The sequence below is a fragment of the Dipteris shenzhenensis genome, chromosome 4 (genome assembly GCF_047967505.1).
Source record: "Dipteris shenzhenensis isolate YYH24624 ecotype China chromosome 4, Dip_SZ_1.0, whole genome shotgun sequence".
Lineage (NCBI taxonomy): Eukaryota > Viridiplantae > Streptophyta > Polypodiopsida > Gleicheniales > Dipteridaceae > Dipteris > Dipteris shenzhenensis.
Window position 1 is genome coordinate 4,565,288 of NC_141599.1, and position 16,543 is coordinate 4,581,830.

Consider the following 16,543-nt stretch of genomic DNA (forward strand, 5'->3'; position numbering starts at 1 on the left):
GAATTGTACATCTGTATTTGCACCCCATAACTTGGACATAGTTGGATTAAAATTGTTAGTGTAAATGTCTTTTGGGTGCCTCCTCAAAAGTAATGTGGGTTGTGAAATAGAGGATCGTACAGCAAGAATGTATTCTTCTTTTGATGTGCTCAATGCATTTAGAAATGGCATGTAGTCTAGTGAGAGCATTTCCTCCTCCAAAAGGAGCGAGTTAATTTCTTTCATTTTTTTCTTGGGTATGTTGTTCTCGAAATCATTTGGCAATGGCAACAAAATTCGTGTGGCTATCATAGGAAGACGTGGGAAACCAAATCAAGTTTTTTTTTCTTTGAAGCATGTTTTTCGACGTTTGTGTGTTTGTACTTCTTGTCCTTCAAGAGGGAATTCGCAAATGTCTGTGGAGATGTATGCATCAATAAAATCTTATATCTCATTGTTTGATGACATTCCAAAAGTAGGAGCATTTTGAACCCATAGCAACCCGTGGTCATGTTGGCTTCCTCGATTTTAAAATTCGGTGACAAAGAAAAAATCGTGCACTTTTCCAAGAATGGTGTGATCCTTCTTTAGCAAAGTCTTTAATGCTTGGAATTTATTCACATAACATTGTGCCGTGGGCACTGGGTCTAACCAAATCAAATTCCGTGCTTCGAGATTTGGGTTCAAAATATTAGAGGATTGAGTTGGGTTTAGTTTTGTGAGGCAATCCATGAGTGGTTGCCAAAGTTTCTCTGCTGCAGATAATGTTATGAAGAAGCATGGGGACCCTAGTTGTCGCAACATTGCAAATAGGTTCTTATTTAGATGGTACTTATAGTCAATGGAAGTTCTTAGGTGGGTGAAGTATCGAAATCCTATGTTTGGTTGCAGAAGTTTTTCTATGTTGGTATCTAAGAGAGCATCCTTTACTTGCAAAGTTTTGAACTTTGTTTGTGCTTTCCGCATGCGGACCCAAGAGGATGAAAGGACTTGTCGCACGATTTTCATTGTTTTGAAGAAAAGGTTATCTATTGATAGCACAAAACAACAATTGACATTTGTGAGCTCCCAAGTTGCAATGTCTACGTTCAGGAATGTCGTAGTTGCATTACTACCCAAATAATAGTTTGGGGTATGCTAATTCTTCACAAATCTTGTCTTTGAAAATGCTTAATGGAGAAAATTCTTCTGAGGGAGCAACAACAATTGTTTGATCCTCAAAGTCTACAACTTTTTGGCTTGCATATATTCCATGCACCAAAGTATCAATCACAAAATCTTCTTCTTGTGTTTCATTGTAGTTGAACACATTGTTTTGTTGTGCTTCCTCTTCTTGTTAGATGTTCCTTATATGATTTTCCCAAAGTGGATTTATCTTGAAGCTGTTTTTTTGGTATATAGGAGTTCCTAGCAACTCTTTTAGAGCAAGCATAGTCAAAGTTGGCCGTACAACACCACTCATGTAGCTATGTTTTATATGATAGCTTGCATTTAATTGTAATGGCAACCGTGTCATTTTGTCCCATGAACCTTGGCAACACACTTTGAGCTCTGTCAACATCCACGAAGACATTCACAACACTCCCATTGTAGCCCAAATTGACCTTCGTAAGTTTGCAAATTTGTGCAAATGGTATTGTGATAGAGACCAATCATGCCTTGGTATCATTGAGTTTGCTTGTGTACATCTTCTTTTTGGCCATTTTTAGGTTCTTCTTAAATAGCAAAGGTACTTTGCCTTTTTTTATGTCTTTGTAGCAAAGAGAACATAAGAAATTGTTTGCCATATGCTCTCTTAACTTCTTCAACTTCGAGAAGAACTTTAGTGAACCACAACAAATGCATGGGAAAGCAGGAGTGTCCAAAATCTTTTTAATATATTGGTGTTGTTAAAAATTATCATATCTTTTTCTCTTGTGCGCACAATAAGTTGTAAGAGTTGTTTTTTTTTTTTACTGCGTTTGCCATGTCTAATATACAAACAGGTGCAAGACTAACTCTTCTCATTTTTTATATTTTGTTGAGAGTGGCTTGCATTGTATAATTATTGTCGAAAGAATGCTTGAGAAACAAAGTAGCTATCTCTTTTGCTGGCAAACTTGGGTTTTGCAATACTAGTTGTTATAGTTGAGTTTCGCGATCTTTACTCCATAATTTGTAGGCATGCTTGCCATGCAATTGAACCAATGGAGTGATTGTAGAAATAGGATTTGATTGGTCCAACACTAGAGCATTTATAGTCCTTTGTTTACTTGAGCCTATTATTGCCTTCTTTTGAAGTTTAACTCCATCATAGCTTTAAAAAATGAATGGTGTCCCAAAGATCAAATTAAATCTCTCAAGAATGTCGACAATCAATGTTGGCGATGTTGAAGAATTTTCAAGTAAGTTTTGTACAGTATTAGTTGTTAACATTGATTCATTAGATATTGTTGTGAAGATGTGCCATAGAGTGTGATAACTCTTGCAAGCAGAAACAATGTTCTGACATAACGTACTTAATAATTGCTCATAAGTTAGTGATTAAAAGAATTGTAGAAGGCACAAGAAACCACTTGTGTTAATAGGATTACAATCAATGAAAGTTGAGTTTCTCACCAACTACTTTTTCTGCAGAAGTTATTCTATGTCCATAGTTGTTATCAACAAAGTTAACAACAACAAATATATGATTTCACAAGTACATTCAAAAGCAATTGCATAGTGGAGATGTGTAGTAGCAACAACAAACTGTCTTTCGAAAGTAAAGAAATATTCACACATTTGGTTCAAATGCAATGATAAACCCGAAGCTATTAATGGTGAAGCTTCCACTTTAAGGCTTGCAATCTTTAAGCTTACGATGAGCCATCATGAGGTCATCTTCATACATTTGAAGGAAAGCCACACCTAAAGATAGTACTATGTCCACATATGGATCCCTGATATGCATTGGAACTTGCTCGCGCCATTGCATTGAACTATGTCTCCTGTCAAACTCGTGACCTGAACAACATTTGAAAGAGTCTCGAAAGAGTAGAAAAATTGTCAAAGCAGGTCTCTACTCACACGAAAGCCTCCGCAGGTCTTGCAAGTGTGCTCAATGAGGTTAGTGTTCACATTGGTGAAGTACAAAATTCCGAATACCTGCAATTTCATAGAGGTTTTATGTGAGCATATGCCTTTTCTAGAGAGCATGAACAATTACAAATAAAGTAGGTACCTTTTTCCCATAGCTTAGTCATGAAACTTGGCTCGAGCAATATAATTTCTAGTCATCTCGAATCGGACCATCGGGAACCTCCATCAAATTGGTAAAGTCTAACATACAAATTGTATTCTTTGTCTTTAAGAATGAGATGTACATAACCACATCTTCTTTGTTAAATTCTGAGACAAACAACCAATGTCGGTTTCCTTTCATTGACAAATGAAAGCTACACAACAAACGCAATGTGAGAATAAGCAAAATAACTACTGTTTCTTTAGGCAAATTAAAGGACGTAAGCATGACTTAATCTTACTGTAGCTCTATCTTCATCTCTAGTCCTCATCTGGAATAATAATTTGGTCCATGATTCCCTCCTCATTCTCTCAGTGGCCTAATGCACATATGTGCAAAGAGAATGCTCGGGCAATAAATGAAGATTTCCTTTAAAAAGTTCTCCTCTAACGATACATGTACTTCCATCAACGAGTAGAGAAAATATTAAAGTTCCACCTTCGGTTGCCCTACTCACCACAACACTAGCTTTTTCTATTCTATAGAACTTCCCAATTTGCAAGAAACTAACAAATTGGTGAATGTAAGTGAAATGAATGAGCAATGTGATTGTGTGAGAGCAAAACTTATCAATGCAATCTTCTTCAAGAATGTAGGATACTTTGGATTTTTCTACTTTGTAAGTACCATACTTGCAAAGTAATTTTTCCTAAAAAATAAATCTTTGAGGGGTACAATCTGAAAGTTGAGTTATGGGAATCGATACTAAAGAATTTCTTCCCCACAATATTTTCCTACGAATGTTCCATCCATAGCAAAAGCAATCATTTCGTCGAAGGAAAACTTGTGGGGGGAGAAAATTCTTTGATATTCATTCCCATAACTCCACTTTCAAATTGTACCCCTCAAAGATTTGTTTGTGGGGGAAAATTACTTTGCAAGCATGGTACTTACAAAGTAGTAAATCCAAAGTATCCTACATTCTTGAAAGGATACCTCACTAATAGGTTTTGCTCTCACACAGTGACATTGCTCATTTCTTCCACTTACATTCACCAATTTGTTAGTTTCTTGCAAATTGGGGAGTTCTATAGAATAGAAGGAGCTAGTGTTGTAGTGAGAGGGGCAACCAAAGGTGGAACTTTAAGATTTCTCTACTGGTTGATGCGAGTGCATGTATCATTAGAGGAGAACCTTTTAAAGAAAATCTTCATTTATTGCCCGAGCATTCTCTTTGCACATATGTGCATTAGGCCGCTGAGATCATAAACTTTGAAAAGTTGAGCATATCAAATGTCATGGGAAGGGTTGTAATTGCTATGGATGGAACGTTATTTTCATTCATCTTTTTCTTCCTTGCAAATTAGTTGTTTGCTTGCTGCAAATGAAAACGTCATACCAAAACAATGAAATTAATTATTTAGGTAAAGTTTGTTCAAACTATCATGACATTACAACACATTGTTTTCTTGCAATATATTCTAATTGTAAAGTTTCATTACTTATTTTTCACAAAGAATATCCACTTTGCTCCAAACAACTAAACAAAATTTAAAAATAAAATTTATCTGAAGTAAAACTTCTATTCGGCTCCGAACAACTAAACAAAATTTAAAAATAAAATCTATCTGAAGTAAAACTAACCAAGGAAGGAAAATGAAATACATGCAAAGTTTCAATAATAGTATGTCCATTCAGCACCAGTCATCACGAATGAGGCATGCACATTGTACGTTGCAATTTGATAGTTGAAACGTGGAGAAAAAGAAGCCTGAATTATTAGCCTTGGGCAGCAAATGCTGCTTTTTCCTACTTTCATTACTTTCAGCTGTTGTGAGTGGGGGAAGCGGAACAGTGCACGTCTTGCATGTAGTGGGCGTTTCTAATGAAAATCGACCAGATACGTTTTAGTGTCTTCAACGACAGTCATATCTAATGAAATGCACGGAAAAGACAACGGAAAGGAAGCCTAAGAGGTACTACGCGTGGAAGAAAGGAGTCGAGAAGGTAAGCAGCTCCGAGTGCTGCGCAAAAATGAACTTAGACGAAAGCAAGGCAGGGGCAGAGCAGGAACAGAAGGAAGCATCAGGGTAGTACGTGTGCAATACTGGACTCGAGAAGGTAAGCAGCTCGAACTGTTGCTGTCAAAAAGACCTTAGACAGGCAGGGGCGCAGCAGGAAGAAAATACCGGATGAATCTTCAGCTCTTAGTAAGCACCCCCAACCAAAATAGCCAAATTCATTGCTTTACGAAAAACGGGACAACAGACTATTTAAAAGCATTGCATGCATATACCTTTGGCTGCAGCGCTCGCAGTGATAGCGTTCTCCATGCAATCTTCAACAGCACGTTTCGCGGCAAGAGAGTCGATTGCCTCAGGGAAAACCTTGGCAAGTCCTACAATCACAGGACAACCCACATTGACCTAAACAAACAGTGAACTAATGAAGGAGTAGAAGTAATGAAAGACGATTTCGTAGGAAAACATAGAGAAATCAGAAGAACTGCAAGCCTTTGACAAAAGCACCGCTGTCTGTGCCCATGTATTAAGTGGAACCTTCCGTTGCATGAAATGAGAACACAAAAGAGCAGAGCACAACAATACAACCGATTGTATCCGCCCTAGAAATTTATAACAAACTTAGAAGATGTGAGGCATCTGTGATGAGACGCCGAGGAAACAATTTGAATGTTTCACTCTGGCAGCAGGAAGCGGCGCCGAACAAAATGCTGCAGTGGAAGAAGATAAAACCGCGCCGCAGATGATGCTTGCATTCAACACACGAGAAAATCCATACAATAGAGGTCTCCCCAGCGCACAATACAGCAATGCAACGATCCAAAAGAAGAAGAAGATAATTCCACCGCTGAACTCCATGCAAATGAGCTATCCAAGGATAAGACGATACCACATGGTCCAATCACAAAAATCCCAAGGAAACATCGAATAATTGCCATTTCCCCACATCAAAACGATGTTTAGGCTACCCACACAGGGCATACAAAAAATGATGCAAATAGCTTGTCGATCAACATACATGATTGAACACTATACATGGGTATGTTGTATTGTGGTAGTGTCAGAAAAATAAGAAATTAAGAACATAAATCATCACTCTGTGAATGCGATTGTTGGTTTCACGGAGCACCTCAAAGGAGGACTCCAACACAAAGCCTAGTCGCATCAAACAATCGTGCATAAGGGAGCGAGAGTTAGCCGTATTTTAAGCATTGAACACTATTGTGGTAGTGATTGAACTCTAAACATGGGTATGTTCTATTGTGGTATTGTGGTAGTGTCAAACATTAAGGACATAATCAAGGATACTCATGTTGCTACAATACCTTACCACCATCCCTTAATATTTACTAAACAAGTCCTAGAAAAAGTGGTAGGACCGCACATAGTGTGAGTCTCATGTCCCCACATTCTGAAACACACGCACATGCATGCACACAGTGAGCCTCATTATCCACATTCTGAAGTATGCATAGCCAAAGAGCAATTATGTAGGGGAAGAAGAGGGTGGCGAAGGTGAGAGTATTATACAATAGAAAATGGAAGTAGCATCGTGGCATGGGGAAAGTGAGAGTATTATACAAAGAAGAGGGAAGTAGCATGGTGGCATGGGGGAGGTGAAGGAAAGAGAAAGAGTGGAGAGCTCATGGTGGAGAGAAAGGGGCATCTATTTTCGAGGCACATGGGCCCAAGAAGGTTGTAAAACTAGCAGTATAAGTGTAGAAGTATAGGAAGAGAGCATATTGTTGGCCCTTGCTTTAAAAGGTCACTTGTATAAAAGGCCAAAACAGTTGACTTTGGTACTGTTGTATGCTCATATTGGAATACAAGCTCTCTTTCTCCTCTTGAAGTATTCTCTTGTTTCCTCTTCATGCAAAAATTGGAATCAGAATGATATCAAAGAAGAATTTAAGAATTGTTTAAATCAATAACTATTTCTAAATATTGCAACTCACCTCCACATCTTGATGTATTTTGGGCCACCCTCCTCTTGTTGCATCTATAATGTTTTGCCTATCTTTTTCTTGCTCTTCAAGTATTCATTTTTGCTCTTCTTCAATCTTCTTTTACTCTACATACTATGATCATTCCTATGCGAAGTAGATAATGGACTTCCCATGTCCCTTTTGAATGACGTGCATACATATCTTTCACCTCTTCTATACAATAACCTATTTTCATGTCCAGCTGCCATGGTCATTTTTTTCACCCCCATTCTAAATTTTTTAAATTTTCCAGCATCCTTAAAAGATGGCAACTCATACATACAGAATTGGATAGGTGTAGGCACGGTCCATGCCTTGCATATTGGAGGCATATTCATGGACCTCTTAGAAGAGAGCAAAAGAAAGTATCTGCATCACAGAATCTTGACATTAGTACTCACAAATAAGCAAGGTTAAAAGCATGGTCCATGCCTTGCATATTGGAGATGTGCACAAATCCCTTAACAAAGAAAGTATCTAAATCATAACATTATGGTAGTGTAACATAGAACAATGCATCCAAGATGTAAGGTATAAAACCTAAATACAAGCCACCTTGTGGCATTCTTCATGTCTATCTATTTTAAAGGACTAGCATCCACAATCATATCTTTCTAAATAGATTCAAACAAATTAACCTTGTGTAGAGATTGTATCCGTGAAGTACTCTCTAAGAGTTGGATATTTAGGAGTGTCTGATTTTGTCCTAGCTACTGCAAGGGGTCACACACTTGCTGCAAAAGCTTCTCACCCTCCACTAGCAATTGATCCATCTAAACTTCTTTACCAAGCCAAGATATGAATGGTTTATCTACTTTGGCAACCCAAATGAAGACCTTAAATTAAATTCTACTCCTAACAATGATAAAATAGAAGCTTGTCTCTTTGCTGAACAGATACCTCTTATAGCTTCTCCATAGAAACAATTGTATTCTAACTCTCATAAGGAAGGCTCCATAATATATCGAACCAATCCTTTCCTAGCTGAGGATTTATAATGGAAAGAACCATGACAATATAAGAAAACATAAAAGTAATTCTATTCTATAAAAATAATCAAGAAATACCAGCAAAAGAAGCTAGATAAAGGTCAAATTAATGTAAGTTTGTAACATCCATACCTTCAACATTTTGCTAGCAAGGCTTTTATTGACCGTTTTTGGAATTAGATGGGTCTTTACCTTTAGCTCCTCCTTTGACAAACTAGGTGAGAGTTCCTCTATTTTTTCCTCAAATGCCAATTTATAATGACCCTATTATATGATGAATTGTATATCCTTCATGGTTACAGTGAACCTGATCTTGTGGATGGCAACCAATTGGACATCATCCATGAGGTCTATCAATTAGGCCTCTACTGCGTGGTGCGAGGCAAAAAGGGCATCTGATGAAATATGCCAAGGGGCTCCCCTGCCCCTATTGAGCACCTTCTATGATGCCATGTGAAGAGAGTGGGAGAGAAGGAAGGAGTCTCACTTGCAGCTTTCTCACATACACAATGGGGGAATATACACAAAAGTGGAGGCTGAAAACAGTTTTCCTCTTCTTAGTTGTTAAAGCCAAAAGAACTCTAAGTACAAAAGAATAGGTGAACCCTATATGTGGGTCTCAAACCAAACTCAGCTAACTAAGGTGGCATACTAACTGAGCCACTAATTAGAGTACATAAAGATAGCTGTCATCCAACTATTATTCATGGGTGGTGTACCAACTGCATCTGTAGCTAACAAGTCGGTGACATAAATGCACAACGGTCACCCTGGCATATCACAAGTGGAGCTTGATATCTCAACACTCCCCCTCGAGCTCAATCCCAATTCGTACACACCAAGCAGGTCTCTAAACTTGCACAGTTTCTCTGCACCCAATGCCTTCATGAATATGTCAACTACCTGATCCTCTGTGCTGACATTAACTAGATCAATAAAACCTACTAGAACCGTCTCTCGCACATAGTGATAATGCACCTCAATGTGCTTTGTTCTAGCATGATAGACTGGGTTATTTGCCAAGTGTATACTACTCATGTTGTCACAATAAATGACAACTGGCCCATCTATAGACTGATGCATATCATTAAGTAGCTTATGCAACCAAGCTACCTCACATGCAACCATTGTTGCACCCCTATACTCAGCCTCTGTGGTCGACAAGGCAACTGTAGGCTATTTCTTACTACTCCAAGTGACTGCAGCACTCCCAAAAGAGAACATATATCCACTTGTAGATCATCTATCAGAAATACAACCAACCCAATCAGCATCAATGTATCCATGCAACTATATCTGAATCCCAGTCTCATAAAATAGTCCATACTGAAATGTGGACTTCACATACCTTAGTATGCATCTAGCCGCATCCAAATGCGGTTTCCTTGGAGCCTGCATAAACTGACTTACCAACCCAATAGCATACAGCCTGGAAATAGTCATATAAATCAAACTTCCTACTATGCATCTGTACATAGTAGGGTCTTCCGGAAGCTCACCTGCATCTGTGCTCAACTTCACATTCTGCTCCAAAGGAATTGAAATAGGCTTATAGCCAGTCATCCCATATTTGGATAGCATGTTCAATCCATACAGCCTCTGCAAGGGCCATATCCCACTTGTGGATCTAATCATCTCAATGCCCAAGAAGTAACGCAGCTCTCCCAAATCCTTCATCTCAAACTTCTATAGCATTTTCACATGAAGGATATCTTCATCACTATCACATGTGATGATCAAATCATCAACATAAATGACAAGCAGCATAATGCCTTTCTCTATCAGACCATGCTCTAGGTGCTTACTTCAAGCCATACCAGGCTTATGAACAGCATGAACATAACCTGGTGGCTGCTCCATATAGACCTCTTCTTGCAAATCACCATGCAAGAAATCATTCTTTACATCCATCTGATGTAAAGACCGTCCCTTTGATGCAGCCATAGCAATGACTGCTCTTACAGTTGCCATCCTTGCAACCGGATTGAATGTTTCTTCATAATCACAAAATATTTTCCCCGTGTACAGTAAGTCATTTGTGGTGTGCTCTCTAGCTGTGCCTTCTCTCCACTCTTCTCCTCTCCCCTTTCATATTTTGTCATGGTAGCAAAGCTCCCTTGCTTTTTGCTAAGACATTGCAATCCTTGAGAGTGTGAGAGAGATTGAGAGATTGAGAGTTCTCTTGAGTGATCGTGAGTTTCTTCCGTTTACTTCCGTTGAGAGAATTTTTGTCGATTCATTTGAAAGTTTCCATCCACTGCCAAGCTCCCTCGACTACAAGCAGTAGCTCCAGGTGCAAGCATACCGGCTACAATAGCTCTACGCCACGCTACAACTGCAGCAAGCTCTTTCGGTGACTCCATTTGTACAACTCTAAGGCTCTTAGTCCCATCGACGGACCTCAAGGCTGCAATGCACCTCCAGGCTTCCAAGCTTGAGGCAATGCATCTCCATGGATATACTAAGGCTCCAACATAGACGCTACAACTGAGAGCAGCCTGTGCATGCACAAAGGCTCCATCTATGTCAAGGGCTAAAGCTACAGTCGACGCTCAACGCCCTACGGAAGCCTCCTCTCTAGAGCACCTAAGCTCCTTAATGCCTGCACGCGATGCCACACAGCCTTATTGAGGCTCCGCCTCTACAGTAGCTTTGCTCTTCCTTGCAAAGCAACGAGCTCCATAGCTCTAACACCTGCACGACACCTCTCCATTGCCAAAGGCCTTCCATGCCTGCGATCGAACGGGCTGCTCCACGGCTTCTATGCCCACGGGCTGCTCCGCACAGTGCTCCTCAGACCTCTCTCTCTGAGAGAGAAACCTCCACGTGGCAGATAAAGCCACGTGGCCATCCACAAACGACATCAGGACAGGTTGGGTCACAGTCACAACATGTGGCAGATAGGCTTGAACCATGGTCAAGCCAGGCCTTGGGTTTGGTCCACCTTGTGGTAAGGTTGCACGCTTTAACCAAGGTTGGGTGCACTTCACCCTTGGTTATAGCTCTAGTCACTTTTAGCCTAAGTGCCACATCATCACCTACCACGTAGGTAGGTCCAGTCAGTAACTTGTGCCATGTCATCTACCACTATGGTAGTCCACATCAACAGGCCACATCATCAGTCCACCTCAATTACCATGTCATCAACTGACATCATCACTACCACATCACTAATCTACCACATCACTAATCTACCACCTCATTAATCCAGTCAACTACTGCCACATCATCACTGACACATGGCTATCCCTGCCAAGCACACTGACCTCCTGCTTGGCACACTTGGCATTTTACATGTGCACCCAAGTGCCACCTCAGCACACTGCTCCACAGGCACGCCTCTTGCTAGGCATAGTGCCACATCATCACTACATGACACATCATCATTGAGCACCATTGCACTCCTTTTGCCCCTCCACATAGATCAAGTCATATCTCTTGATCCAGGAAGAATTTGAGGGTGCTCTAAAAAGGAAAGTCGCTTGATTTTTTGTGCTCTACATGCTCATCACATCATGCACACATTACGACACAAGTATTACTCACTTTTGAGCTTCATCGACAAATCCACTTCCTACATGCACATCCATCTCTACATCGATGCATCCGACCCAGCACTTAAAAAAAACAAAAGAAAATGAATTATTTGCTGATCTTTCATCAATTGATGGTTGGTGTAGATCTAGATCAGAGTAGAATTGCCATAGAGGGGACGCTTTGAATCTCCCCAAGTTGCCAATCTAAGCCATGCCCGAAATTCTCAACTAGTACCTACTCAGAGTGAGTCCATACACTCACATACGGTTTCACATCATCACATTACCTGAAACTTGACATTCATCAGTTCAATGAGCCGACTTTAGAGTGTTCAGAGGCATTACTGATTGTGCAGTGGGCAGATAGCACATGATTTGATTTCACACACACATGCCACCATTGTAAAGCCTATTTGGCTATTTCACGGCATTATGCACATCATTTCAGCCTTGTAAAGCCTCTTGGCTATTCTCGTCATCATTTGCCACAAGCCTTGTAACACGGATCGGATTTTATATATTGTAGTTCTATCTTCACCCGACAGTTCAGATTTCACTTGGCACAAGCAATGTTTTGTAGTTGATTCATACATTGATTTTCATGACCTTGAGTACATTTCGTGCACCATGTCTACAACTAGCAACCTCAATCTGGAGGCATCTGCTAAGTTAGACAACTCCAATTACAGCACATAGAAATATCGAATCGAGACCATTCTAGTACTTCAGGAAAAATGGGAGTATGTCGATGGATCTACACCTAGACCATTGGACGATCCAGCCACCAGTAGCTCTACTCCACCTATTGTCACAACACTAACAGTGGGATCTACAACAAGATCTATAGCTACACAAATAGTTTTTGCACTTGTAGTAGATCCTGCGATTGCTCGCTTAGGCAGAATGGGATAAGAAAGATAAGTACGCCTATCATATGATCAAGCAGAATGTGCAAGATGTCATGCTAGGATAGCTCAACATAGTCAAGGCATCGAAAGAAGCATGGGATATGCTCGCATCTCTCTACGAGTCCAAGAACACATCTAGGATTCTCATACTGAGAAACCAGATCAATCAGAGTTTTCGCAACAGTCGTGAAACCGGTCATGCTTATGTACTCCGGATAAAAGTCTACAACAATCAACTTGCAGCAGCAGGAGAGACCATGAACCCCGCAAAAATGGTTCAAGTAATCTTGAATGGACTAGGAGAGGGATACGAGAATCTAGTCCAAAGTATTGCCATCCTATGGCAAATTCTGACACTAGAAGAACTCCGATCTCCTACTTGGTGAAGAACTTAGGACTCATACTATTCATGTTCGAAAAGGTCATTCTAATGATTAGGCATTCACAGCTTTAGACAGAAGCAGAGGCAGAGGCAGAGGCAGAGGTAGATCATACCAGAAAAGTGGTCATCATCAACAACAAAATTAGCAAAGTCAGCAACATTATCAGCAAAGAGGAAATCATTCCAATCGAGGAAGATTCCAAGGATGAGGGAATGCATCCACCAATGTGTCAAACATCCAGTGCAACTATTGTCATAAGTTTGAACACTATGAAAGAGATTGCCACAAGAAGTAGTACGACCAAGGCAATCAATCCAGCAGTAATCGAGGGAATTTCCGTGGAAGAGGAAATCATTGTGGTGGACATTCTAGTCACAATCACTTTGTAAATGGACATGGGAATAGTTTCTTGCAAACGAGAAAATTAACAGACCGATACAGTGTACCTAGACAGTGTACCTAGACACTGATTACAATCTCAAAGAGGATTTTAGCTATCAAGTCGACCAAGTGGAACAAGATCCTTCGTATATCGATAGCGGTGCATCATCTCACATGACAAATCATCAGGAATGGTTCATAGAGATGAAACCATTAGAAGGTCAGAAAAATGTCATCTACACAGCAGACAATACACTGAATCTAGTACAAGGGACAGGTGTTATCCCTATAAACAATTTCATTGGTACAAAAGGATTGGTGAAAGATGTGCTCTATGTTCCAAAACTCAGCAAGAACCTTTTGTCAGTACGTCAAATGACGAAACACAACTACCGAGTCATCTTCCATGGAGATGAATGCACTATCAGATATAAATCCAGAACATGTCAACTAGTAGCAAAAGGTGTCAAGGAAGGACGCTTATACAAAATTCTAGCTACAGTACCAGATAAGTATGCCATGTCAGTTCGGAAAGCAATGGCACGGTATCGAAATGGCAATGAAAGACACTTTTGCAATGTTTGCAAAGGGAGAAACAATGAGAAGAAAGAAGAATCCTTGCAGAGTAGTAGCAGGAAGCAGCTGCACATGCACACATTCAACCATTACCATCAAAGCGAAGAACACAGAGCAAAAGCAATACATGATCATCCCGATCCGAGAAGTCTGTGGGCTTCAATAGAACACAAGAAAAGGAGGGACAGCTTAAGTGCAAAAGTCATTACTAGAGTGACAATGTTTTGGCATAAAAATATGAGAGTTTCTCCAAATAGAAAGGACATCTGTAAAAAGTAGATGGGATGCAAGGTGTTTGAAAAGCACATCATACACATGCTTGATACAATGCAAGTCAGTGGTTTAACCTTTCTACTTAATTTGGGTATTTATGATCACAATCACCACAAAATGCATCCTCATTGTTTTAATTATGTTCTTTTGTAGTACAAAAAGTATAGTGCATTGTGGTCACATTGACAGCATTTTCGTGTGGAATGCATCGATTCAAGGAGACTCACATATGACTGTGGAGTCATGGCTAACTTTGTACAAGATAGCCGAGCAAGTGCTTTTAATACCCATCTTCTCTCCTTGCAACTAGTCATTGTGGGACCATGAAGTTGATTTTAGACGATTTAGTATTTTCATTCTTGATGTCAAATGGTTTAGAACCAAGTACTACGTTCACGTTTTCATGTTTGCCTTAATGGGTTACTAGCATTCATTAATTACTCTTCCAAGTAGCGTGAAAACAATGTGATCACATAGTTTACTAGAAAACCGGATAAAAGTACCACCGGTACACAAGACACTACCGATGGTAGTACTCACATTACCAATGGTAATATTCATTATCTCGACGATGTAAATACCGACGGTAATATACACCGTCGATATAATTAATATTACCACCGGTAATGTGAGTGCTACCGCCAGTTGTGTCTTGTGTGCCGGCGGTGCTGTGGGCCCAAGGCTATATATTGGTGGAAATGGCGATAGAGGCTCATCATTCGATCCGGTTGTGGTTCGTATCCTAATAGACCCTTTGGTAAGTCAGGAAAGAAAGTGAACCACGATTTGGATATAAATATTTGTAACGCTAAGTAGGGGAGAGTGAGTCAACATTCATTATACCTATGGGTGTGGTTTTCTCCTCCGATTCCTTGCATCTTGGGGAAATTATAGACCACGAACACGAGGACTAGTGGATGCGGGTGTTTGTTGTGTTTACTTGAGGGTGGTCTATACTCCGACTACTTGCATTTTGGGGAACTTGCGGACCACGATCATGAGTGCCGATGAATGCGATTGTTAGTGAGCAATCTTGACTCTTAAGCTAAGGGCCTTAGATATGGAGAGAAGGGGAAGACGAGGTGCAATGACTTGAGCAGAAATAGGGCACGTGTTGCGACTATGAATGCACAATAAAAAATGCCTGAAATTAGAAATGCTCATCCACAATGTTCAAGATGACTTGTGATGACTAGGTAAACTGTGGATGCATTGAGTCATGCCCACGCAAGTATTCATATGCCTAAAAATGTTCCCGAGGTTGAAAGAGTTGCAAAAGAGGATCTCATTGCCGAAATAGGCACTACCCCAATGCTTGATCCACTCTGTGAGGTTGTTAACCAAGATACGGGGAGAGGATTTATGTGGGTGTCACAATCCTCTCAAAGAGTTGTTCCACGTGCACAGGGGGGAAAACATAAGTCACATGGTCCAAAGCTAGACTTTGTTATTAATGTTCATGACTACATTGAGTGGAAATGCAAGTATTGTGGAATACAAAAATCTAGGGGAGCACCTCACATAAGGGGCCGCTTGCTTGGTGACTCAAGAAAGAGCATTCAATGTTGTGCAGCCCCAGGAGCTGCTTTGCAGCAGCAACTTGCACCTTGATAGAGAAGTTGCAAGCTTTTGGAAAAATATGAAGAAGATCAATTTGGGAAAGTCAAGGTATAAGTGGAGTAGAGTCTGTAAGCATACACGATGATAGAAGTACAAGTGTTGGCAGAACTCCTTGCGTGGACACTAGCATGCAAGCGCCACCGATGGCTCATAAAGCTAGATTGGCAACTGCTACTCCTAACTTAAGGCAACCCATGATAGTTGAGAGCATCTAGATTCCAAATTTAGAGAATGCACCGTATGTACTTGGTAGATCAATCTTGCGATCAACATATCCACCCACTGAGTATGGTTGATAACGATGATATGAGAGCTGCATGGAATTACATTGCTAACTACGGGTTAGGCTTCAAGCCACCTTCTTACCACACAATGCCTATGTCATTGTTAGATAAGGCATATGCAAAAGACAAAGAGCACATAAATCGTAGCATTTTCAAGCAACTGCATAACACTGGATGCACAATTATCTCAGATGGGTGGACAAGCATAAAACTCCATGCTTTATTGAATGTGGTGGTTATATCGCCATGTGGGGAGGCCTTCCACACATCAATTGATGCCTCACATGTAAAGAATTCGGGGACATATATGGCTAGTATATTATCAAAGGTGTGGGGGTTAAAGGTCACTGTGCCTTAACCCCGGTTATGTACAATACTCAAACACATATATAAATGAATGAAAAAA

General features: G+C 40.2%; 1 protein-coding gene across 1 annotated transcript in view; it reads right to left on the bottom strand.

Moving 5' to 3' along the window:
* The window catches only part of LOC147902358 (pentatricopeptide repeat-containing protein At1g06140, mitochondrial-like), a 42,779-nt gene that overhangs the window by 5,561 nt on the left and 20,675 nt on the right, over positions 1 to 16,543 (bottom strand). Inside the window, exon 5 of the mRNA XM_087373202.1 lies at positions 5,478 to 5,579. Within this exon, the coding sequence (XP_087229328.1) occupies positions 5,478 to 5,579 (102 nt within the window). The remainder of the gene's footprint in view (positions 1 to 5,477; positions 5,580 to 16,543) is intronic.